The sequence below is a fragment of the Oxyura jamaicensis genome, chromosome 1 (assembly GCF_011077185.1).
Source record: "Oxyura jamaicensis isolate SHBP4307 breed ruddy duck chromosome 1, BPBGC_Ojam_1.0, whole genome shotgun sequence".
NCBI classification, from domain to species: domain Eukaryota; kingdom Metazoa; phylum Chordata; class Aves; order Anseriformes; family Anatidae; genus Oxyura; species Oxyura jamaicensis.
The window spans coordinates 57,911,935-57,938,128 of NC_048893.1; the positions used below are offsets into that span (position 1 = coordinate 57,911,935).

General features: G+C 38.0%; 1 protein-coding gene across 3 annotated transcripts in view; it reads left to right on the top strand.

Annotated features, from left to right (window-relative positions):
• The first annotated feature begins 527 nt into the window (after window positions 1–527).
• Window positions 528–26,194, top strand: part of WASHC3 (WASH complex subunit 3) — a 58,439-nt gene continuing 32,772 nt past the window's right edge. The window contains exons 1-7 of one of the 3 annotated variants that reach the window (XM_035341960.1): window positions 528–702; window positions 1,690–1,788; window positions 4,099–4,164; window positions 6,593–6,718; window positions 8,328–8,438; window positions 12,757–12,821; window positions 16,093–17,858. In XM_035341960.1, the coding sequence (XP_035197851.1) occupies window positions 652–702; window positions 1,690–1,788; window positions 4,099–4,164; window positions 6,593–6,718; window positions 8,328–8,438; window positions 12,757–12,821; window positions 16,093–16,177 (603 nt within the window). In that variant the 5' untranslated portion in view covers window positions 528–651 and the 3' untranslated portion in view covers window positions 16,178–17,858. Of the gene's footprint in view, window positions 703–1,689; window positions 1,789–4,098; window positions 4,165–6,592; window positions 6,719–8,327; window positions 8,439–12,756; window positions 12,822–16,092; window positions 17,859–26,194 lie in introns of those variants that run through there. The other 2 variants (XM_035341968.1, XM_035341977.1) reach the window with 2 other exon arrangements.

Consider the following 26,194-nt stretch of genomic DNA (forward strand, 5'->3'; position numbering starts at 1 on the left):
ACGTGGCCATCAGTGGGGAGCAACGCAGACATAAGAAACCTGACGCAGCCCACCACAGGGAATCAACCCACCTTCAGACGGGGTCCCCGCTTTTAAATGGTCAGAGCAGTGCTTTGAATTTATTGCAGTGGGAAACAATACAAGCAACCGTTTGAAGACAGCAAACAAGTTGGTTATTGTACAGCTGGGAATTTTGTTCCAGACTGACGGCCTTCCAAGGCCCCTTGGCTGAAAGAAGCAACACAGACCAACTTATGAGCGAAGTGAACGCTGTGACAGGTACTGACGTACTGACCAAAATGTTAGCGTTGGGACTACGTTGGGGCAGGCTGCAGTGAAGGATAACCATACTCCCTCTTTTTATGTTTTATGTAAGGACTGAAATATAGGGATCTTTAACAGCCACGCTTCAAGCTCTTTCAGAAGACCCGTGGGTCTTCCAGAGCTCACCATTTTCACCCCCAGAACAGACATCTCCCTGGCAGAGGCACCGTGAACTACACTTCCCATGAGGCGCTACAAGGGGAGCGCTCATGCGCTCATGTACGGCGGGGAGGGGACATTTTGTGTCCGTGCCGAGGCCGCTCGCCGTGAGGTGCGGTGCGGCGGGAGGGCGGGCGGGGGGTGCGCGGTGCTCGCCGCCCCTCGGGGATGGACGCGGACGGGCTGCCCATCGTGGGCTCCGGCATCGACCTCACCAAGGTACGGGCTGCTCCTCGCCCGGGGCTCGGCTGCTGGGCGGGCCCCGTCCCGTCTCCCCTCCCCTCTCCTGCCCGGCCCTGCCCTGCCCTGCCCCGCGGTGGCCCCGGTTCGGTGCCGTCCCCTCAGGGTCCGGCAGGGCTCTGGACGAAACTCAGCGAAGCCTGGTGTGCAGGGGCACGGGGTGAGGGCTGAGGTGGGAGTGACAGGCGGGAGGCCGAAGAAGAAGAGGTCAAGACCCGGAGGGCCTGCGCTTCAGCCCGGCCAGCTTCCAGAGAGAGACCTCGGTGTGGCACCGTGCTCTGCTGTGGAGCCGCTTCTGTGCGGGTGCCTCACTCCAGCCTCCTGTGGTGGTTTAAATACAGGTGTGAGCTGGCCACTGTAACAAGCACGCACTGCCCTTCTTGACAAACACGACGTTCTGCTTTTTAGCTTGAAAAGTATGTCTGCGTCAGATTCGAGTTTGGAGGAGTGACGCTAAAGTTTAATGTTAGGGAAAATAAAAACATACAGGTAGTCACTAAAGACTGAGCCAGAGATTTCACTACCACTTATTTTTGGTTTTTATGTTCTTAGCTGTAACTTGAGTGGATGACCAAGTTTTAATTTCCTTAAGCTTCAGAAGGAATGACTTTTGCGCTCTTTATTTATTAATTTTCAGGATAGTTCATAATTTCATCTAAAAGTATTTTCATAAATAAGATTACATTCCTTCATTTAGTAGATGCCGCTACTTTTACGAGGTAGCCCTCAGTGTTTCAAGTGTACGCTTTGTAGATTATTAGTGGAAAAGGATTTCTCTCTCTCTCTATATATATAAATACACAAACAAAATATATATGTATATTTATGTATTCATATCAAGCACTCTTAAGGATGATTTATGAAATATTTTGTCCTAAAATATTTGCATTTCTAACAGGTGTTTCAGTCCAAATGTGAGGATTCACACTTACGTATAAACTCATTTTCTTATATTGTTTAATGCAGGTTCCTGCTATTCAGCAGAAAAGAACTGTAGCATTTCTAAACCAGTTTGTGGTTCACACAGTGCAATTTCTGAACCGCTTTTCTACTGTTTGTGAAGAGGTATGTTTGTTATTTTTCGTCCTGCAACTTATATGATGAAAAAAAATCCTAGCAATAAGAACCATTCACTTCAGTATTTTTACTGCATTAAAGTTTGTAGTTTTAGAATTTAGTCCACTTTCTGTTCAAGGTTCATCCTGAGTAACATGTTGGGACAGATTTTTGCATCAGCATACCCACATGAACTGCTATATCACACTTCACACAGTTTCCTTGAACTTTTGCATTTGGCATAGTCTTTGAACTTTGATATATGAATACTTCTTTCCTGAGTTGTTCAATCTGTGAATATGATCTTGTTTTGGAAAGAGGACGCTATATTCCTATGGCGCTGAAACCATGTGACAGTCAGTATCTCTCTCAACTGTGTCCTAGGATACTGCATCAGAACTTGCTTTCAGATTTTTTCACCTTTACTTTAAAAGAACAGAATGCTAAATTCCAAAAGTAAACAATTTTATGTGGAAAGTGACATTTTTGGCAAGTAATTAGTATGGAACATGAAGCAGTTGATTTTAGTGTTTGGGAGGGGGATAGAGAAAAAGTAGTTATTAAAAATTTTTAGTAAGCTTTTATGGTGAATTTAATGTCGATGGAAATATATCAGACTGACAGGACTAGAATCCTTCACAGAACAGGGGAAGAGTGCTCCTTGGCATGTAGAAAGGGTGTTTTCTAATGTGACTTGAAGCTTAACCTTTTTGTCATTAGGGTTTTTTTGTTCACTAGTTTATTCAAGAAGGCTTATTCATACAGCCCTAGCCAGCAACAATTGTCAAACCTAATTAGAGTAAGCCAAGTAATCTGAGAAATTCTGTTATTTGTTAGTAAAGTTTAGATCTAGACCTGTGACAAGTACAAAATTGGGCTACCACATCAACATATGGAGCCTCAGAGGGAAAAAAAAAAAATGGATTTTTTTTAACCTATTTTATCTTTATATGTGGGACAGTGTAACTTCCTTGTGATGCTGTCAGTTGTCTAAAACTAAACTGTTGTGTGATCTCAACATTACCTGTTATGTAGACACTATAGAAATCAGAGCACAGCTGTATATAAAGCCACTTTCAGCAGGTAGCAAGCCTGTGATGTCTAGTTAATAAAACAGTTATTAGTTAACCTAAATAGGTTGTTAAGCAAGAGACTAAATAGTTACTTTATAAACTCCTTGAGAAAGTTTTTTTTTTTTTGTGTGTGTATTTTTGAAGTACAGAAGTTTTTTCACGTGACAGGTCCCAGTGCAAAGCAACAGAAGTCAGGAAATTTAAAATTAAGGCTGACACCGTCCTCACCTCTAAATTTCTTGGTTCTTGTCTAGTCAAACTGACCTGTAAAGTTATATAACTGACTTTTGTGCATGTTTCCTCCCCATTCCCCACTAGTTGCAGACCGTATAGTTCCTGTCAAAAGGATTATACTCCTCTTCATGAACAAAGAGCCATCTGTAAACAAGGCAGTGCATGATCCAAAAAGACTAGCTCTTGTCAGTCTCTTTTTACGTTTTCTAGCATATTGGCAGAACTGCCATTTTCTTAGGGTGTTAAAGTTCTGCCTAAGAGCCAGGCAGAATCTTGCCAATGTGCCAGAAAGCTGTCAGAATGGTACATATCTGCCAGCCTGCATGCTAGCCAGATTCACTTGGACAGGTCTGTTGGAGTATGGTAATGATTAGCTAAAAGAGTGACAGTTCTCATAGAGAGACTACTTAAGAAACTTAAGTTTTAGAAAAACTTAAGTTGCATTTAAAAGAAAAAAAAAGTGTCAAAATTAGATTAAGGTACACCTGCAGCAATATAAGACCTTCTGGTTAGTTCTGGTTCATTGTGATTTTTGACTATACAGGACTTTAATTCGCCTGATGTATTCTTAATAAGATTTTTCTACTTTGTATGTGCTCACTTACGTATGCACGCATTGCATGTTTTCTTCTTTAACATTTGGAAAGAGCTTTGAAGAAAGTTACTTGGTTAACTGTGAGACTACAGTATGTTTAGTGTTATTCTTCAGTTGTCCAAAGTAATACCCTATATATAGGCTTTCTTTTGTACATAGTCTGTCTTTCTATCTGTCATTATTTGGGAAAACTAACTGTTTAGTAAAATTATTTGAAATTTGAACCACGGTAGCTGCTGTACTAAAAGGAATGGTGTTGCTTTGTTTAGTTCATAGTGATATTATCTCATTTATACTCTACTCTGTTTTCATCAGCTTGAACCCAAAAGTGATTTTGTTTAGCTGAATGTGAACAGCTGCATATGTACAAGCAACCTAGGAGAGGACTTTTCACATCCTACTTGTTTTCTGTCCTAGAAATTGTCAGCGCTCTCTCTCCGTATCCAACAAATAGAAACAACCCTCAATATATTGGATGCCAAGGTTTGTATGCATACATTTTTTAACAATGACAGCTTCCCAGATATATAAACTAGCTTTCTTTTCGTACTTTGAATTGAGCAAATAAGTTGTTATGATGATTTGAGGGAGCTAAAAGAAAATGCTTATGAGGCAAATTTTCTTTTTGTATGCCTTCATTGATATTCTGTAATATTTGAATGTGTAGTGGATATGGAAGAAAGGAGCAAACAGCGTATAGTGTAAATGTTGGTTTATGTCCCTGTTAAGTGTACAGAACTGGATTGAAACATTTGATTTGTGGAAGGGCAGCTGAACAAAATGGCAGCTTGCTTGTGTTGACTTTATTGCAAAGTTTGGTTTTAAGAAAGTGGAGGAAAATTTTCCTATATTAAAATATGCAACTTATGTTGCAAAAGCTACAGTATGAAATTGCATTTGCCATACAATCAATAATAAGTTCTTGACCCCTTTTTAAAGCAAAAGCATCTTTGTAAGTGGTGCTGGATTGTAAAGATTTCAACTGGAAGGAGTAACTAAATAGATCCCTAGTAAAGCTTTCGATATTGAAATGTGACCTCAGAAAGCTTTAAACTAACTCAAATGTATCTGATGTGTGTTCTTTAGCTAGAGCAATGAAGGGAGGTAACCTACAGTCATGTATTATTATTAGTTAATCTGTTAGAAGAAAAAAAAAGTAAAGTTTTAATCAATCCTCTCATTAATGATAGAAGAGACAACAGAAATTGCTTCTAGGAGCAGGTACAGAACATTTTGAAACCATTCTCTGGATAGCCAGGCCCAAAGAGTCATGGTGAATGGAGTCAAATCCAGTTGGAGGCTGGTCACTAGTGGAGTCCCCCAGGGCTCAGTACTGAGGCCAGTTCTCTTTAATATCTTTATCAATGATCTGGATGAGGGGATCGAGTGCACCCTCACTAAGTTTGCAGATGACACCAAGTGCATGTATCGATCTGCTCAAGAGTAGGAAGGCTCTGCAGGAGGATCTGGATAGGCTGGATGGATGGGCTGAGGCCAACGGTATGAAGTTCAACAAGGCCACCTGGGGCACGACAGCCCCAAGCAGTGCTACAGGCTGGGAGATGAGTGTTTGGAAAGCTGCCTGGCAGAGAAGGACCTGAGAGTATTGGTTGGTAGTCAGCTGAATATAAACCAGCATTGTGCTCAAGTGGCCAAGAAGGCCAGCAGCATCCTGGCTTGCATAAGAAGCAGTGTGGCCAGCAGGGCTAGGGAAGTGATTGTCCCTCTGTACTTGGCTCTGGTGAGGCCGCACCTCAAGTACTGCATTCAGTTTTGGGCCCCTCGCTACAAGAAGGACATGGAGGTGCTCGAGCAAGTCCAGAGAAGGGCAACAAAGCTGGTGAGGGGTCTGGAGAAAAAGTCTTATGAGGAGCAGCTGGGGGAGCTGGGATTGTTCAGCCTGCAGAAGAGGAGGCTCAGGGGCAACCTTATCACTCTCCACAGGTACCTTAAAGGAGGCTGTAGCAAGGTGGGGATTGGTCTATTCTCCCACGTGCCTGCTAACAGGACCGGGGGGGAATGGGCTAAAGTTTCACCAGGGGAGGTCTAGGTTGGATATTAGGAAGAACTTCTTTACTGAAAGGGTTGTTAGGCATTGGAATGGGCTGCCCAGGGAAGTGGTTGAGTCACCATCCCTGGAGGTCTTTAAAAGACGTTTAGATGTAGAGCTTAGGGATATGGTTTAGTGGAGGACTTGTTAGTGTTAGGTCAGAGGTTGGACTTGCTGATCTTGGAGGTCTCTTCCAACCTAGATGATTCTGGGATTCTGTGATCTTTGTGGAAAAAAAACACTGCAATAATACAAACAGCAATTACTAACTTTGATTTGTTCCAAAATAGTGAGGAATAACCAGTATTGATAATTTTGCAGAATTCTTCATAATCATATTAAATTGAATTTCCTTCAGATAGATATCTGGCTTGTGTAATATCTGATCTCAGAATTTCTTTCTTAAAAAAAAGGCACACAGAAAATTACAAAATCTGTAACCAGTCACTACATCTGTTGTTAGGTAACATTCATTCTGCTCATGATTTCTTCCACTGTGGAAGAAATAACAGAAAGATGGCCCAGTTTTTTTTGCGTGGTTGATACATGCAGTAGCAAAACGCTGGGAAGGTGTTGAAGCCTTTCGTGCACTGCAGCCCTGTGTTAATAGAAGAAGCTTCAATGGAGTGTTTTGGTGTTTTGCGTTTTTTGTTGTAGAAGCCACCTGAATAGGAAAATCTTTTTTTTTTTTTTTTTTTTTTTTGACAATTGAAATACCAAAGCTAGTGATAAAAAGTTACAGTTTCACCAATTTGAAACTTGCCTGCAGAAATGTGTTTTAAGCGGCACACCGCAGACTTTCATGTATGTGTAGACTTAGAATATGCTCGTTGCTTATTTGATTATGTTTTATATACTCAGTTATCCTCTATTCCTGGCCTAGAAGATGTCAAATTTGAAGTGTCCAGTGCAAATGTGAATAGTGTTACAAATGGTCCTGTATCATCTACTACAGATCAACAGGCAGCTGTATCACCTCAGTGTGGAGTAAGTAATGAAAATAAATAATGTACTGAAGGAATATACTTCTGACTATACTTCTCCTTATCAAGTTTCTAATCTCATTCAAAACAGATGGAAGAAGCAAGTCTACTTAAAGAAGACAATCAATCCAACTGTAAAGATCTAAAAATACATTTTTCATTAATGAACCTCTAAGTGGGTGGCTTTTAAAACCAAAAAGGGGTATACCCTTTCTTAAAAATTTGGCTTAAATCATTAGAACTAACTCAAATCTAATAGTAAATGCTTTCTTCCTCTTTGTTAAATCACACTAAAATATGAACATAAATTACATCAGGGTATTGTGAAGGTCATGAATGAAAACTAGCAGTTCAAATCACGTAATTGCAGTTATTTTCTGCTTTTAGAATGAGCTTTCAACTCAAATTGAAGTTTTTAGCAGACTTTATTTTAAAGAGGCTATTACAGTGAATGTTTTCTATATGTAATCATTTATGTACAGAAAATGCCAGCTTATTATAAGTGATCAATACGAAGATATTTTGTTCTTTCACCTTCTATAGTATCTTGGAATCCTCAATTTTAGTCTCCGCTCTGTCTTATTTGTTGTAAGTGAATGTGCTGCAACAGTAGCTGGGAGTACTCTTCTTGCCTCTTTTTGCTTGTTGAACATTGTATCTCTATATTAATTGCAGCTAGCAACATAGAAGTCAGAATGGACAGCTGGCATTACATGTTTCACTCATTCTAGGAATTAACTTCCATTTATTTTGTTCTCTTCAAAGTTTCTCAGATATTAGGGTAGGGACAAATACTCCTGAAAAGGTTTCCAATTCTACTTTCAAGTCATTAGGTTAATAGCAAATATACATTTTTCTGTTGTCATTTACATAGTACTGCAGCTCATTTTAATTTTTTTTTTTAATTAATTGCTTTCAAAGATTCTTTCATTTCATTATGTCATCCGTTAATAGGTTGTACTAAAAATTACAATTCAAAAGTTACTTGTTACATATGAAGTTGGGTAGTTTGTGGAGAAAATGCCTTGGACCTCTTGGAGATATACAAACATAATCTTTTAAAATTAAAAAAAAATCCTATAAAGTAAGCATTTAAATTAGTTCTATTTTATTTATTGAATACAATTAACTTAACAGAGCTCTTTTAGGCTACGAAAATGTCTTGTAGCATTGGCTAATCACTGCACGTTTTATTGCTTGTCTTGATCAACTTGTTGTAAATCAAGTCCAATGAGGAGTCTGTATTTTCCACTCCTCATTTTTGTTTGACTACTCCAACTTCATAATTCATGGACCTGTATCTGCTATAACTCTTTTGACAATACTGCCTTTGAATTCAATACTGATTTTTTTCCCCATGTGTTGTGCAATAACTTTAAATTGTTGCTGAAAGTATTTAGACAGTCACACTTGTAACAGTCAATAACAAAAGAGCTGGGTTTTGTGTACTCACACATCTCAGAAATCTGTAGTACTATGAGTATAGGTCAGAGTATTCATGAGGTAAGAAAAGTTGCTTTTTACCCTTAAGTTACAAACCTTATGGATTGAAATCTCTCCTTGCTTCTGGTCTGCATACCTAACCATTAAAGTGTTATCTTCTTTGTATACAGCAGAACAATATACATGAAGAAACATTACAGAAAACAGAGGTAGTAACAGAAAATATCAAAACTGTGGCCAAGGACCCAAGATACGCCAGATATCTCAAAATGGTACAAGTGGTAAGTTAATTCTCTAATCATTCTTTGGGTACTCAGTTATTTTTAGGCAAAACTTCACACACAGCTCTAAGGGAACATTAACTATCAGAAGATGTATATTACATTAATAATCTTTAAGCTAGGTTAATATTAACACATTTCCAGCACATCCTCTCTAAAGAATGACTTGATGTAGTGTATTCCTGCAGACAGCCTCAGGCAAGATCTTTCTACAGAATTCTGCCAAAGTAATTCGGAACTGAAGGTGTGAAGGTGTGTAAATGCAGAGTGAAACTAGCTGGAGTTATAGAACATTTGACTGAAAGTGTAGTTACTCTGACAGAATTGGTGTCATTACATACATGCAGACGTGCTTACAGCTTGTTTTTACTGTAGGGTACAAAACAAAGCTTTGCTTGTATACTCTGGAGTAAAAGTGTTAGATGTTCCTATAGGGCTCAAAATAGAGTGATAAAAATTGGTCAACTACTTGGTTCCACTTCAGTTCCCTGTTCTTCCCAATACACATTTCGTTTACTTCTTTATCTGTGGTCTTTTCTGCGGATCATTAGGAAATAAATGAGTAAAATCTCAATATTTACCTGTGTGAAAATGAATGAAGGGGAGTAAAGAGACTCTTGGTAACATTCCTTAGTTTTGTGGGTGTGAAAAAAGAGCTGTAAAAACATGAGATTGGAAACAAAGAAAAAAAACTGTGTTTTCCAGCAATCACTGGAAAATTTCCCCTAAAATGTATATGATAATTCTGGAAAATATTACTAACTTGTAGTATTAGTAAAGTGTTGCTTATGTTAGAACTAACTACATGATTTCATTCCCTCTTCAGAGTAATTATTACGGTTACTGTGCTTAGTACTTTGAATGATGTTCCAGACCTTACTTTTCATTTGAATCACAAGTTGGCGGTTTATGGGTAGCTTATAACAAACCATTTGGAAAACCGAGTAGTGGGGTAGTGGCAGAGGGCTGAACACTTCATTATTTTATTGATTTACTTCCAGATCTCAAAGTGGATGCAAAAGTGCTGGATGGTCTAATTACTTTGACTCTTTTTTTTTTTTTTTTTTTTTTTGGTGACTGCTGGAGTAGTGAGATCTCACTTTCCACATTTATCCTTTGTGCTGGCAGCTCCTGGTGACTCCTCTGCCAGTTGTAAACAGTGTGGTAGGAAAGTCAAACTACCATACTACAAATTAATGTGTGTTTTTTTGTATCTGCCAACTTGGTTTTCTCACCCAGTTCAGTTAATGTCATTTTTTTGCCCGAATTAAGTTTCTAGCTGAAGATTTGTTTGATCTAATCATTTATTTATGGCCCACAATATTTCTAGTATTGAATTAGCACCTCAAAGAGAGATTTCTTTTCTGCTGAGGATAGCTCTTGTGGGGGACAGTAACAAACTCATTTTGATGGAGTGAAGTTGACCATATTAATTTTTTTTAAAGATGTACAGCAATAGTATTTGAGCAAACCTTACAAAAGCGCTACAATATTTGCTGCAATAAATGTTCAGCACTTTTGTTTTGACGGAGTGAGAGGAGCAGTCTAGCATGTCAGATAAACTGTGTACTCAAGTACAAACATTTTACTGGATTGTAAACGTGAAACATGACTGCATAGAGGCAAATATCAACCTAATGTAGATTGATCCCAGCTTTAAAGAACTGAAATGAAACCAAACATGGTTGCTACCCTGATCTCAAGTAATTGCCAGCATTAATGATACCTGACCTCTTTCTGCACGATCTAGATAGCCAAAATTTTTTTTTGCAACAGGACTGCTACTTGCATTGTGGCTTCTCCAGGACCTGCATACTTGCTGAGCCGCAAGACCAGCTTGGTAGGGCTGGGGTACAATATGTTGAATGGGTAGTGGTTTGGATTACATCATTTTGGACGAAGGGGATGGTACTTTAGGATTGGCTCCAGTGTTAGAAAAATACACCTGTGCCATTGAGCTCCAGATCCCCGTAGTTAGGAAAACTGCAGTTCTTTTCAGTCTAGTCATAGCTCTTCTGGCTACCAGCATGCATCGCTTTTTAAGAAGCATGCAAAATTTTTGGTTCTGTCGTTATCTTTTGTACATCTGCCTACAGCTATCTAAAGTAACCCCTTATTTTACATTTTTTCATCATACTCTTCAGAGGGCAGAAACCCATAATTTTAAGTCATTGCTATGAAGAGCAATGACTTAGATTAGGAGAAGCCTAGCCATCTGAGTTTCCCATTAGTCCTACAGCCATGTTTGTATTAATTCTCTGAAGTAACATAGATTTTACAATTGTTTTGAGGAACACAGAATCCCTGTTTGTAAACACAAAATGCTTAAAAGATGTTTAGGAAGTTGAGATGGCTGTGAATTCTCACAAGAATTGTATTTTAATATTAATGAGTTAGCATGTACTTGCTCGTGGATGATCACAATACTTAAGAATCTCCAACAGTGTGGTTAGGCTAGTATTGCACAAAATACCTCTATTTTATAATTAATGCAAAATCTATTTCCATTAAAACTTGAAGAGAATCTGTGTCCTACAAACTCTTTAAGTCTGAAAGTATTGAAGAGCTTTCTCAAATATATGTGATCTTAAAGGTCTTTTACAGTAGCTGTGAAACAAATTAATTTATAAAACTAGTGTTTTGCATATTGCCATAGCTTTTTTTTTTTTAAGTATAACAGATAATAAATCCTGTGTTAAAGTGATTCTTACATATTTTGATGCGTACAATTTTGGAATAAAATATTTCTCCAAATGAGAACATAATCACAACGGTTTTCAGTCCATTGTTAGAAGTTCATATACCAAGCTTCCTTCCACTAACAGCATATATGAGTATCTTGTTTTCACTTGGTTTGAACTGATGCATAAACACTCCATCAGTGGCATCTGAGCTCAGCTTGCTTAACATGCTTGGCTGGGGTAAAGAACACATCCCAGCCTGGGGAAAAACATTTGATAATACAGGATTGTGTGTGGTGTCCAAATCTCTGCTAGAGTAAATGAATATTTTAAGCAGCCATGAAATATTCAACAGCTTTCAGCTTTGTAATGTGCATTAGTTGCAACTTACTGAGAAATTCTATATTATAAGTTAATACAACTGTTTGAGTCAGATTTTTGCCTATATTCCCAATAGATTGCTAACTATATCTGTCAGTGCAGTATTATAAAATCTTCACACAAAAATGTTGATTGTGATTCTTAATGTAAAACTGCACAAGGAAGACACACTGAACCGACTAGCTTAGCTCTCACTTGCCAGGTTAGCTACTGCAACTGTCAGTACCACACTTCTCTGGAACATTAGTCATGGCTGCTCATTATTTTATCACTTTTTATTTACTTTGGACAGAAATTGTTTGTCCTGTACCAAAATCCTGCAGTACCATTCATTTAGGTTTTGAGGCATCTCCTGTCTTTCAGTAATTTAATCCTCTAACCCCCCCTCTCCTGCCCCCTTGGCGCACAGTGCACCAGGTGGTGTTTCAGATCATCTGCTAGAGGGGATGGCAAAGCAACAAGTTGTCTTTGAGCAACTGCAGTGGAGACATAGGAACAGTTTACTGGAATGTATCTTGTAAGATGACGTGGATCGACTTGCTCTTCAGTATCCAATCCAAGATTAGGGGATGTTTAGGTGTTGCTGACTAAAATAAAGTGCAGAAGCTGTGGAAGGCCTTGCAGTGAAAGGAATGATTTTTTTTAATACATAGCTGGCTAAAATCTGTCCACAAGTCAAAGAAGATTCAACCCTGACTGTACAATGACCTGTATTCAGAGGAGTCCCTTTTAAATTGTGCTGCTGTTCTCATGTCCTGTTTGTCTTTTTCCTGCATGCTTTATAAAGACTTTCCCAATTTTTAGCATTGCCGTAGGGTATCCTTTCAGAGCTGTAGCAGATGTATTTTTCCTGCCTTTTCTTCTGCTTCATCTATACGTTCCGTGTGTCTTGAGTCCTCTTCATCTTTCCAGCACAACTATTCTTTGCTGTCTTTGTGCTACTTAGTGCTTTCTGAACATTGTCATCCATAGACATAACTTCATTTTACTATTTTTGTCTGCATGAATTGCAGATATATCTGCCTATTGCTAATTCTCCCTGCTCCGACTTTGTTGAGGCATTTTGCCATGAATATAAGAATTAGAAGGGTCTTTTTTCTCTGTTATTACTCACTCCTAGGTTCTTACTGATGACAAATGATATTATCATTCCATGCTCTTGTTCAAGGAGTGACATGAAAGTGTGTCTGAAAGAATCTGTGGAATTTAGTTCACCTATTTGTGTCCAGTAGTTTTACATTATTCTTCCTACACAGGGTGTTCCTGTAATGGCAATACGAAACAAAATGATTTCTGAAGGGCTAAATCCAGATCTTCTTGAGTAAGTAATATTTCCAATTTGTAACTTTGAGTAGGACGGGAAACTCAACCATTTGTTGGATAAGAGGGTCTAAAGAGGGCCATCAGTGTCTAGAAGGAGGGGTGCAATCTCAAGTGTGAGCTGTCTTTTCAGTATTGTCTAATCCAAGGTAAAGTCCAGAAAATGCAGAGCTTGGAATGTCAGATATTGCACCCTTCCGGACAGAAAGTTGCAGGACTTTACCAGTCCAACTTGAGAGGGGTATGAAGGACTTCTTCCAAGCCTAGCACATGTTCAAGGAACTATACATAGCAATGACAAGGCAGTATCTGACAATGTGTATCTAGCAATGGGGAATCATATAACATGTCAGTAGCCATTTTGACTGTGCTGCATTGAGTATGAGGTTTTTCCCAGAAATTTTCTTCCAGCACTTTGGTAAACAAATGTCATTATTGTAGTGTAATAAGAACAATCTCTATTTTATTTTATGTGTGAGGGACAACACATTTGTTTCCAGATTCCCTTGCTCTAGATAAAATGTACAATTTGATTGCAGGGTGGACCGGGTAAGTTGAAGTCAGCAGTTCACCATTGTAACTGTTGATTAAACCTGACGTGAAGGCTACTAAGATTAGATACTCATTTTCAATGCTACTTTGTCTAAAGCATGGATTTTAATATTATCTTGCATTTGAGATGTAGTTTTGTTTTACTGCACTGCTTCACAAAATCAGTTAATCGATTACAATGAAAGATTAAATATTAAGTTTCATTCTTACACTGAAGTCAGTAAACTGTTTGAAATGCTTTTATATCCTCTGCAGAAATTGTCATTGTATTAGAAAGTTATCTTCTCCTTTCCAGTGAAGCCTTCTTAAATTTTGGAAAGGCTTATTCTGAAACTAGAAATTTGTATAATAAAATAATGAAAATATAGTAAACCAGAAGTATTGTCATGTGTTGAGTCACTTTATCTCCCAGCTGCTTCCCAGTGTCTAAATAAGCCTAACGTAGTTATTCCTCATTTGATAACATATCTGATCAAATAAGAAACGAGACAAGGAACTTAAATAAGTATCTGTGCAAGTCTGAGACAGAATTATCAAACAGGTTTACTATGTATGTTAAATTTATTCTCTTTCTCATTCTGCATTCGTGGTCCATACCTTTATGTAAATGCTGCTATTTTTTTCATGCTTGGATGGATTTTGATAGATTAAATAATAATAATTATCAGCTAAAATTTCAAGTGTTTGCTTAAAAAAAAGTTTCTGCTTTCAAATTATCTGGTTTGGGTTAAGACAGAGTTGAGACAGAAATATTACTGTGAGTTGAGGCTCATGAAATAGGTTTGGGGTTTGGTCTCAGTCCATCTTCAAGGATTTTTTGAAACGCTAAAGTTCAGGCAGGTTGTCTTTAAATTGTTATTGATTTGAAAACTTTACAGCCAATCTAGCTTATTAAAGAAAGTTAATTATTTTGTCAAGGTGCCTCTTTGAAGATCCAGCATTATTCACATTATTTTATTTCATTTTAGTACATCTTAAGGAATCGTAGGGAACCTTTCTTCTTGCTTTCTTGTCTTGATATCATGCTGTTACTTTTTTTAATGTCTTGCCACATTTCTTGGGTCTTCAGGCTGTTTAGGCCTGTTGGCTCAGTCCCAATGAAAATTAGGAAAATTAACGTATTACTATATGCTCAGTCGCTTACTACAGCCTCTCCCAGCTACTTGTTGGTGACTGAGTGTGGTTTTTCTGTGGCTGCAGAAAGGCTAACTACTAATAGAGTTGTTTTTAATCTCTTCCTTTGGCTGTTTTACCTCTAATTCTGTTATCACTCCTTTCCTGAGTTTTTACAAATGCTTTTTTTTTTTTTTTAATTGCCTATCCCGTTAAGCTCCCAGTTCATCTATGTATCTATGTTTAACTTTTTTTCTTAACCTCTCTCTCTCGCTGGTCCACCATTCCAGATTTTGTCCTGCCCACCCGAAGTAAAGGAATTCACTGCCATCTTCGTCTCCTTACTAGAGGAGAGTTTTTTTCACTGCTCTCTCCAGATCACATGTCTTTGCACAACTCTTCTGTTTTGTCATTACCGTGGCAACAAGGAATAATATTGTGAAGTGGTATTTGCATGAGAGAGCAAGCCCTTTCTTAATTTATTTTGGAGGTGTGCAGGGGGCAGGGAGAAGGCTCTCTTACAGTTCTTTAATGCCCTTCTCACTTTTGTACCAGAATGCTTATAAACACTTTAAATGTACCTTAGGGATTTCCAGCAGAGAAATTGAAATAAACAACTAAACTTGGATAAGAAATTCTCTGGCATGACACACAGAGGTAACCCAAAGATAAATAACTGGACAAACAATGTAATTATCAGATTAGTTTAAATTTTATGTTTAATCAAAAGGAGCAGTTAACTATTATACAAGAGGCATCTGTGAAGATTGTTCTTTCCCTTCCCCAAGTATAATTGTATGTATACTCTGTACCCCGGTTTCAGAATTTACCGGGCTCAATCTTGCTTGTATTGTCAAATTCATTACATAGAAGGGAGATGCCAAGGAAAGCCAGCATCTAGAGTTAGTAGTGTTAGATATTCTTTAGATGGCTTGCTTCTCTATCCTTCATTCCCACTAGATTCCCTGAGCAAATGTTTGTCACAATATTGAGATCCATCTTAAATATTCTCATCAAAACTAAATACCAGAGGTCTGATCATTTATAGTCAATAAAAATCCCATGGCTGCTTTTGCATGTCAAATTTAACCCAGTGTTCTCGCCAATTTCCACTCTGAGTAATTCTTTTTTGCTTCTCTAAATTATCCCTGCAGTTTTAGTTGGATACAATATTGTTCATTTCCTGTCTTATTTTTTTCATGTACTATTTACACTGCTTAATGGTGTACAGCATGTTCCTTTCAGCCCTAGAACCTCTGAAGATTTTTAAAAAAATTAATCAGTATTGCCTGCTTTCAACTTTCTCTTCAAGTGTTTGCTGCTTCTTAGTGATCTATCATAATTTCCAATAACCCTAAAGGTGTGCATTCATACTGATGTCTACAGAGTTTTGATGTCCAGTGAGTTACAGTTTCTAGTGTTTATCTTTCGGTTCTAGGTGAAGCAATACCAATGAGGTGTGTGTTTGTGAAGCACAACAGTTAATGTGTTAAATGTTGTGGGTATAAAGTGCATACAGATGTAGTAAAAGGCACGGCCTACTACGTTACTTGTATTCTCAGCAGCCTTCTAGGATTTACAACATACAACCTTTTTGTTGCCTGCAGGACTCCAGATGCCCCAGTGCCTGCTTGGGGAGATGATGGGAATGCAGAAGACAGTTCTGATAGTGAATCTTCCTTTAGTGACTAAAGAGACTGATTTCAGCCTTTGGAAACCTCTTTTAAGCGCTAATGTGTTTGGAGCTTTTGCAGATAATGATTCTGTGTGGGTCACATGCGTGACATGATTTATCTGACAGCTTTTCTTAGCATTGAGATCTCTCAAGTTCTCTCCCCAAAAGTTTGAACAGGAAGCATGTTCAGCTTGAACCTTTCCATTGTGAGAATTGATCACAATATCCTTGTGATTTTTATCCTTTGTTATTTCAGATTCTTTCTGATTCTTCTGGAGTTACTTTATAAAACTCTTAAAAAAAAAAAAAAAAAAAAAAAGAGAGAGAGAAAAATCCGTGCCTCTCAATCTTCAGGTCTCTAAGACTGCATTCTGGTCATTCTTGGATTTTCCGAGTAAGACTTTTAACCTAAGTTGCCTTCCTTCTGTCCCATAGCAATCAGGTAGAGTAACTTATCAAAATACAATTGCAAACTTACAAACTGTATTTTTTTCTCTAATATCCTATATTTTGAGGTGGCATAATAAGAATTGCAGAAGTCAGCTATCTTTTGGTGATTATAAATTAGTGATACTGATATGGGTAAAAAATAAAGAACCATCTGAATCTATTTTCAGAGTATATACTGTTCTTTGATTTCACATCAGAATCTGAACAAAATTGTTAAATTTCTGCTCTGTAGTAGAGTTATTTATCAAATTCAGGTTACAGTGGTGTAGAAAGCTACAACTATTGCAAGATTGTTTTTAAAATAATACTGTGAGAGAAGCAAGTGACTGAGAGTTTATTAATGGAATACCGAATTATTTCTTCTTATTCAATGTCACATGGGTCAATAAAAAAAACAAGCCACTTTATGAGAGCTGTTTGGCTTGTTGCAAACTGCACAGGCTCAGGTCATTTCCATAGAATAAGAAATTATCTCCAAGTCGGTGCCCTTGCTGATGGTTCCAGCAAAGAAGCCAAAATTCAGTTTACATAGTGATGAAACTACCTTGCTACTTTTTGAGGATGCATTGGGGAACAATATGAGGAAATCGACTTGGAGCCTGACTTGCCCTAACGACTTCCCTCCAAAGTACATGATCTACTGCATGAGTCAAAAATGACATTTCATTAAAGAGTCCTGTTTAATATAATTTGTTGCACATGAAATTCTTCACAATCTATTTAAATTCCCCAGTTTATTGTGATTATACCAGAATGCTGTGGGCCAGGCAATCAGTCACTTTCTGGTATTTCAATTTCATCCCGAGACTAAAAAAAGGCTAAAGCTGAATCCCTAAATGTATAAATTTGTTAGGTCTTATAGCTGAGTCATCATCTCCTCTCTTAGTTATTTATGTCACCGCAACAGCTGCTTTTTTCTGTAACTTAAGCATGGCTCCCATTTGAGTCTGCTCTCAATATTCAAGCTCTTCACAACCTGTAAATCAGAGTAATATTTGAATCGCTAGGAGGAAAGCATATATGCACTAGAAAATGTCTAGAAATAGCATTTGAATGATGAGTTAATTATTACTGAACACTTAAACACAAATATTCAATAGCTAACACTTGGCAAAACTTCACAAATCTTAACATATTAGCAATAAGGATTTCAAAAGTAAGTGTTATGTTATTTCAGAGAACTTTTTGAAATCTATATTTGAAAGCTTATTGAAATAATCTGTATAATAAAAGCTATGTTTTGTAAAACAAAGTTGTGGTTCTATTTCACTCTGTTATGATGTTTTAAACGAGATTATGAAAATTGTTCTGGATTCTCTGTAATTCGTGTTTCTCTGTAACCAGCTACGCTGAAGTTGAATCAATCTGCTAGCTGAAGGGGGATGTTTTAAGAATAGGAATTTGGAGTTTAACCTAAGCCATGTTAGTGCTTCGTCAAGAGAACTGAACATCCCATAGCTGCTATTCCAAAGAGAAGATTTAAGGAAGACTGAAGTTAATGCAAATTGTATGTTCATACATGTTAAATTATGTAAGAAAGCAGTGTGAGAGTTAACCTGAGACAGTTAATATTAGAGTTAATATGAGACATAGTAGTTACTTTTTTTTTTTTTTTTTTAGGAAAAAAAGAAAGGTTATCAAAACACATTTAACAAGATATGGCTCCCACTGTTTATCATTTTGAGTAAGCTTTTTGTGCAAAGTAATATTAGTCTGAAGAAACCAGATGTGTTTTATGTGGGGTGAAAAAGGAAGCCTCTAGCCTACTGTCCCTTGTTATAATGAGGGATAATTAATTGGTAATTACCAATTGTAATTACCAGTTTATATATATACATGTATAACATAATATATATATATACATGCACACATCAAAGAACAGTAATTTTGTTAGTAAGTGTGTTCAGTTTTGTTGCCCAAGATGTTTTTTGCAGGGCAGCTGTTTAATTTGGAATCATGCAGCCTTGGTAGGCTTGCAGAAACCTGAAGAAAAATCTTGCTGCTTTGTCTCCTCTTCCACTTAGGTGGTGGCATGCTACACAGTAAAAATCCGACTGTTTGAAATGTGGTGAATGAGGAAGAAAAAATAAACTCTTCCCTTTTACCTTCAGTGCATCAGCTAACCTATTTCCTCTACTGCTTTTGGACCCTCTGAACACATTAAGCTCCACTGTTTCCACCAGCCTCATCTGCTAAACGCATCCCTGCACTCTTAGGTTGTAGCCAAGTTCAGGCTGAGATGTTTCAGCTTGGGACACATGCTGACACAAGAATCTGTTAAGTTCGGGAAGGTTGATTTGAGACTGAATTATGTGAGCTGTGCTGGTCCTTCTTGATCTACAGCAGTTTTCTAGTGAGCTGGTGCTAACCCAGAAAATCACAAAGACCTTAACCACAAGCTAAATACTATAAGCAGAGAATATTCCAATTTGCTCGTTATTTGCCATCTGTTTTGGAATAGAAAATGGATGGAGTATTTCAACTTGGCTGCATAGTGTTCAGATATGCTTAGTCTGTTCAAGGGAAGAAGTCCATTTTTAAGTGACTTTTATTTTTAGAAAGCTTCTAACAGCAATGAACTGTTAAAAACACTGTGCACAATGCAATATACCTGTCCTACGTGCCTAGTATACCCAAAATTTACATGGATTTAAAATCCTCGTCCAGGACAATATTGCAATTTATAGGCATGAGAACTACTTCAGCTTGTTGCTGGAATAACTATTGAATGTGCCTGCTAGTACAAATTATGGACTATCAGTTAATTATGTACTCCGATTTTTAAACAAGCTATTTTTACCCCATCACCATCTTTTGCAGGTGTACTGGAATGCAGAATATGTAAAGGTCAGTTTCTTAAAGATATTACAGGTATTTTAAATGTATTTGGGTGCCTGAATGTAGCACTAGATACGTATCTGTACTGTACCTCAAACAACTGTCAAAGGCAAAAACAACATCTGGACATGATAACAACTTTACACTGAGGTCCCAGTTTAGCACTTCTAATCGTTACTCTATTTCCTCTTAGCTCTGCTGCTACATTTGGAAAAGAAAATTGTTGTCTTTTTTTTAGGCTGGGTCTCTTCCTCTCTCTCATTTTTCTTTCCAGTGTGTGTTGCTTACACCAGTGATTAACTATATAGTTTGATGTTCTGTGAAAAAAAGGCCATAAGAAGCCATGAGCTGTACTGGGAAAGAGAGTATCACTAAAATCAGCACTTCGAGTTGTATGTGACCAGATCAATATAGCTTTCCGTAATGCTATTTAGAAACAAACTGATCTTCATCACAGACTTTGGGGAATACTGCTTTATGCCTGAATAGCTGATACAAGGACACAGTGTTACGATGGACTTGTCTGCAAAACAAAATGTGTATTTTGTTGCTCCTCAGAAAATTTGGCAGCCTGTTGGCTGAGACAACTCCAAGTCGAATGCATGCTCTTGTGCCGTAGATATTTTACTCTTGATTCTTCTTGCAATGGTGCCTCCATTTGGACACTTCAGAACCCAGCTAAGAACCACCGTACAGCTCAGGCCGGTGACTCACTGAGTCTTGCTGTAAGAATCAATACTGAGCGCTTTAACAGGAGAAGAGAAGTGCTGTAGTGCTCTGGTAGTCCCTGTTCTTGCCACAAAGATTTTACTCCAACTGTGAGCAAAGATTGATGTTAAGTGCTAAATTACAAGATTGTTAGTGCTTCCAAAAATGTTTGCATTAATTCTGGAAGCTGTGGAAATTCCTGTCTTGTGTTTGACTGTCTAACTTCGCTAATACAATATTGTTTTAAATGAATTCCAAAGGCAATTTCATAGTGAACAAAACAAAGCAGAAAATTAAACTTAAATATCCCATGCCATAATGAAAATGAGTAACAGAAACAAGCTTAGCATAGGATGTGTCTCCACATACTCTCATTTTGAGGCAATTTGAGTTCAAATGGCCATAAATTAAAACACAGGTCATTGGGTAAGGACAGATATAGCATGACACACTTATCCATCCTTGTTTGGTTTTTAGATATTTGTTTAAATCAATATCTTGACCTCAGACAGATTATTTTCTCATTTCAGTGTTTTCCATTTCCAAGTAAATGTGTGGAAAGGAAACTGAACAAACATTCGCTTTGCAGATGGCTGATTTTTTTATCAGAGTTTGTAACTGGTACCCTTTCCCTGAAGGAATGAAATGCTAAATAATAGCATTCTCTGATTCAAGAAATGGCATTTTTGCTAATCAAGCTCTTGTGTCATCCAGTATATGAGCTTGTACTTGAGAGTTAGCTACTCTGTCTGAGGATATGCTGTTCCCTGTACACTAGAAATACCTTTTGGTGCTTCATTACCGTTTTCTTCCCTAATCTATGGAATCAGAAGTTGTAGTGAAGTGGACACTAGGCTTGGGGGGAATATTTACTGGAAAGAGTATGCATCTGAGTGCTTGAAAGGACTGACCAGAAGAAGGAGATCTTGGCATAATTTTTTACATTTATATGAGCAGTACTTTATGTGAGATGATGGCTGTCACCAGTTTGACAAACCTTACCCTCTATATTACTTGTAGTGGTGAGAATTTGAGTGCATTTGAATTACCCTGCTCTTAAGAGTTGAACAGTGGAACAAACTTTCAAGACCTTACTCTCCTAAGAATGGTGATTATCCTTTTTGCTTTTAAACACATGACCTCCAATATTCAGTTGACTTTACACTCCCAGCAGAGTTCATAATCCACATATGATTTCTTGTAGCACATTTTACACCATTTTTTCAGGGGCATGGACCATCTCTCCCCACTGACAGCTAGACTGTTCACAATTAATATCTTACAGTGTTGATTTCTCCATACTTTTTTCCAACAGTCCTTTGAAAAGTTTTGCATGCTGACATGATACTTTGATCTTCTGCAGCCAGTTTTAAAATAGAATAGAAGTAGGGCGGGGGATGAACAGAGAAAATGAAGAGTGTCTGTTTGTCTCAGTTTTATCATTTGCTATTTCCTCAGTGTGGTGAATTTAGTGACTGCCAAATAATAACAATGGAGATTTTTTTTCCAAGAAACCTTGAACAACATTGTCTTGTTTACCCAGTGTGATGCCTGGCATCATCAAAGGCAAAAGGTGAAATAGGTGGCAGCCAGTATTTTTTTTTTTTTTTTTTAAATAATTGATTGGGTGAAGAATGGTTCATAATGCTTTATAATGTGTTTGGTGGATTTCAGAGAACTGTTGTCAAAAGCCTGCCTGCACAAAAGCATCTGATTTATCAAGACCATTTCAAAGCAGCTGAGTACAGTTAAAATATCATGGGTGGGGAATGATTATTAGCTTTTTTTTTCTTTTTTTTTTTTTTTTTACCGTGACTTCTCTTTACCTCTGACTGTGCTTTTGCATCTACCTCCTCTTCTGCTGTAACTGTTACGCTTTGTAATTGTTATTCCACCCTCCTGCCATCCTTGCTCTTCAAACATTGCTGAACTGACCTATTCTGGTCGGGAAGAGAGGAAGACATCTCAATATTGAGATCCCTAAAGATTTGATGAAAATAAGTAAGTGGGTAGGTGAGAGAGAATGTAATAGCAATAAAGGCTGCTTCCCTGGCTCAGTCCTTAAGCCTTCTTGGGCCCCAAGCGATCAGCATCAGAAAGAAGTATTGTAAAGCACCATGCTATGTGCCTCCTCTAAGGCCAGACCCTCTCACCAGCCAGAAAGCTTTAGACCTCTACAGGTGTCTCAGACCCCTCTAGTTGCAGCCCTAACTCAATTCTAGTGTTGCCTCGTGGACTTTCTTTATTCCGGCCATGTGTCGATCAGCAGAACAGCACCCCACTGATCCATTGCCAGGGGGATTATTACTGGTGGCGCCCAGTCTGTCCAGCAGCTAGAACCTGATGTTTCTAAGCATGGTTTCCATTGTATCCATTAGGCTTTGTGAGCATAAGGCCATGGCCCGTAGCCCTGCTATGGGGGAAGTGTACACTGAAGAGTTTGTTTGCACCTTAGAAATCAAAGCCAGTCAGGGGCATGTTAGAGCTAGCTCCCTAGGAACTCAGGTTGTGTTAATTTCCCTGAATTTCTTTCAGCAAGTGCACAGTTACCAGAAAACTTTTCAAAATTTGATCAGTTTGGATGAAGAGAAATGACATGTTTTGGTGGAGACTGAAGTTTTTGCAGAGAGGACAGAAACAATAGGACAGCTCTCTTCAGGAATTATTTATACTGTGCTCACAAGTGGACCACTCCATGCTAGTGTTTTGTAAGGCAGTCCTCAGAAAATCAAGCAGGAGTGAAAATTTTTATTTTGCCATTTGAACAGAGTGGGTTGCATAACACAAATTGTCTTTCTCCTGTTCTGGATTTTTTTTTTTCCATTTCTATATTGTTTCTGTATCGTCATGCATACAACAACACACTGCTCTAGCTGTTTTTTTCCAGGACCTGCCTCTCCTGGGAATCCATCCCTTTGCTCCATGACGTGCTGTTGCCCTCCACAGGATTTCCAGGCATTACAATGAGCCTCAGCTACCAATAGCACAAAGTACAACTACCCATAGTCAGGCCCCAGCTGGCTACTGCACACTGTGTTTCTAATCTCACCTCTCCCAGGGACTAAATTGCTCAATCTTGCCCAAGTATTTGACTCTGGATTCTTTCATCAGATGCCTTTGTGAGGGCAGTGTGATAAGTAATGGATGCACTGTCAGTCTGGGGGGATTTGTCGGATTATATACAATGGGGTTCTGCTGACCCAATAACCTAACTCCAGGATCCATGAACCACACCTTCTCCCCAGAGAGACTTCCTTTTTCCTTTTAAAAAATATATTCCAACACATTTTTGGCTATTATATTTTACTATGTCTCTATTGGGCATCTTAACTACCATTTTATTCACATACTGAGCACGCATCAAGCTATAGCCACTATTAGTATCACACAATCAAATGTACAATGTTGAATGCCATCCTTTGGCCATTTTCCAGTATGCATCCTCATTGCATGAGGCTCTTTCTTACACAAGGGTCACCTGCCAAGAATATCATGCTGCCATAATAGATAGATTTACTATCAGCAGTCATTTTGCTCTTCCCTTTCAGGTTCCACAGCTGTCAGTTGCATGCAGTTGTCCACCCATCCAGTTTATGTCCTTTCTCCAATAGTACGTGCACTTCATACAGGGGATAGACAGGATTTCTGATTTTAAGTTGGAATAACAAATTCATTTTAGTACCAGCCTTCATTTAATAGTTTGGCTTGATCTCATTTCCTGTAGCCTACAAATGAAAACACAGTGAAATGGGGAGAAAAAAAAACACTCATTGATCATTAACTAGATTATGGACAAAGTCTTTTTCCATAGATTGAAGACTTTTATTATGTAAACTCTTTCACTTCACAAAAATTCATCTAGACATACACAATCTCACATATACACTCCTGCCTTTCCAACATGTTTACATTTTTAGTTCCAGTTTGCAACACTTTGTTGGTTCCTGAGCAGTGCTCATTCTTTATTTATGTCCAAGACACAAGCACACAAAATTCCTTCAAACATCTTTCTGAACTGGTGGAGAGATGACAGTGAAAAAAAGCAAAACAATTAAATTCTCTCCCACTTAAATGAAAATTTTACTGAGGCTTGTTTTCTTACATACCGTTATAGTGAAAACAGATGATATTTGAAACTTGGCTTTGAAGCAATCCTCCCTTCAGCCTACACAGGCAACCAGACATTCCCCCTCTACACATCACTTCCAACAGCTATTTAGCGCAGAATATTTTTATGTTTGTCTTCCAGGCGAATTATAATTGCTGATCTTAAGTCATTTGTGTACTAAGAAAACGATACGTTGTCAAGCCCAAATCCCACTACTCTATAAATCCTTTCAGAGAGAAATAAGTGAAACGAAGAGAGAGTTCGTTGCATTACTTCCTTTTCTTTTAAAACATGAGGATGGCTGCAGTAGAATCAGCTCCTCAGTGGAAAGTGCCTCAGTGAGCAACAAGTACAATTGGCCTGTTCAGGCTCACCCCAAAGAGCTCTGCTGACTTGCATACTGCCCGGGCAGAGGGAGCTGACACAACCGCTGACACTGAAAGAGCAGATGTGGGATATACCTCCCCTAAACTGTGTTCTTAACAAAACGACTGTGAACCATTTATCAAAATGTTTAACTTGTTTTGATAGCTGGAGTAAATTGTAAACAAATGGTAACCACATGTTATTTACGGCAAGAATAATTTTGCTTTGTTTGGTTTTATGACAGCATTTACACAGTGTTTTATGCAACCTTAGTGACCTACATAAGGTTTTGGTCTACAAGTTACACTCTTATTCTCAAAAAACAAAGAATTAGCAAAATAGATGATGGCAGGGATTGTTTTTAGCCATAGCAGCTGGTAATTTGATGAGGAAAAAAAATTGTTTGGTGTTTTCAGAGATTGAAATTCTCTTTTCTGCTCTCTTGAGGGCCTTTAAAAATAACCAAGCTTGTTTTTGAAGTTCATTAAGTCATGAGGTGGTAGCAATACACATTACCACTCCTAATTTCAAATAATTTCCCCTAATTCCTGCCATCACAAACCATTTCCTGGTTTCTCCTCACCTTGCTCAGAATTATTTTTTTTTTGGTTTATGGTTTTTTATTTCTCAAATTTGGGAAGAACGGGGGAACATTGTGATGAAACCTTCTGTAAAATCACTGAAACCATTACACCACAATTACAGCTCTGCTCTATTTGTCTTTAGTCACAAGCCAAGATCAGATGGGTCTAGATCAGAAGAGAAGAAAGAGGGAAGGGGTAAACCACATAAAAGTTTTTCTCCATCCTAGCACTTCTATTCAAAGGTCCTGGAGGGAATTCACAAATATATTAGGTCAGCCTTGCAAAAACCATTACTTAACAAAACAAATGAGAAAATAAATAAATAAATAAATAAATAAATAAATAAATAAATAAATCCTAAACCAAAACAGTAGGGCATGCAATATCTGAATTATTACATAGTCATGTTGGAAAAGTAGTAGCTGAATAATTTTGTGGCTTGGTGGTTGTTTTCAAGATGGTTTTGTAAAGTTGCATGAGAGGGAACAGAAAACTCTTGGTTAGGATTTGTAAATAGAAAACATCCTAAGGCTGCTGTCCCTTTCCTCTTCTCCTGGATCATGACCCTCAGGAAGCCACCTGTAATTCCCTTTGTAAATGTTCTGTGCTGTGTGCAAGTGAAGGAAGGAAGAAAGGAAAAGAGAACAATAATTGCTGAACAGAATGCAGAAAATAAATATTTTTGAATGTATTAAATTTTCCAGGGCTCCATCTTTTTGACCTCTGGTAGATGGGGAGGGGAGAGCTACTGCCGCTTTATGCACCGTTGGTGCCAGTTTACTCACCAAGATGACATACTTGCACATGAACTGTGGATAAAAGAAACACTTCTTGTAGAATTTCTCAGTGCCACTCTATGACTTTAGAGCACTACATGCTCAAGGCATTTCAATGAAAGGCAAAGGATTAAATCATTGACAAAAGCCGTCTTTTGCCCATGGTTAAATCAGTCACAGCTTAAACAAAAGATAAACTTGCAG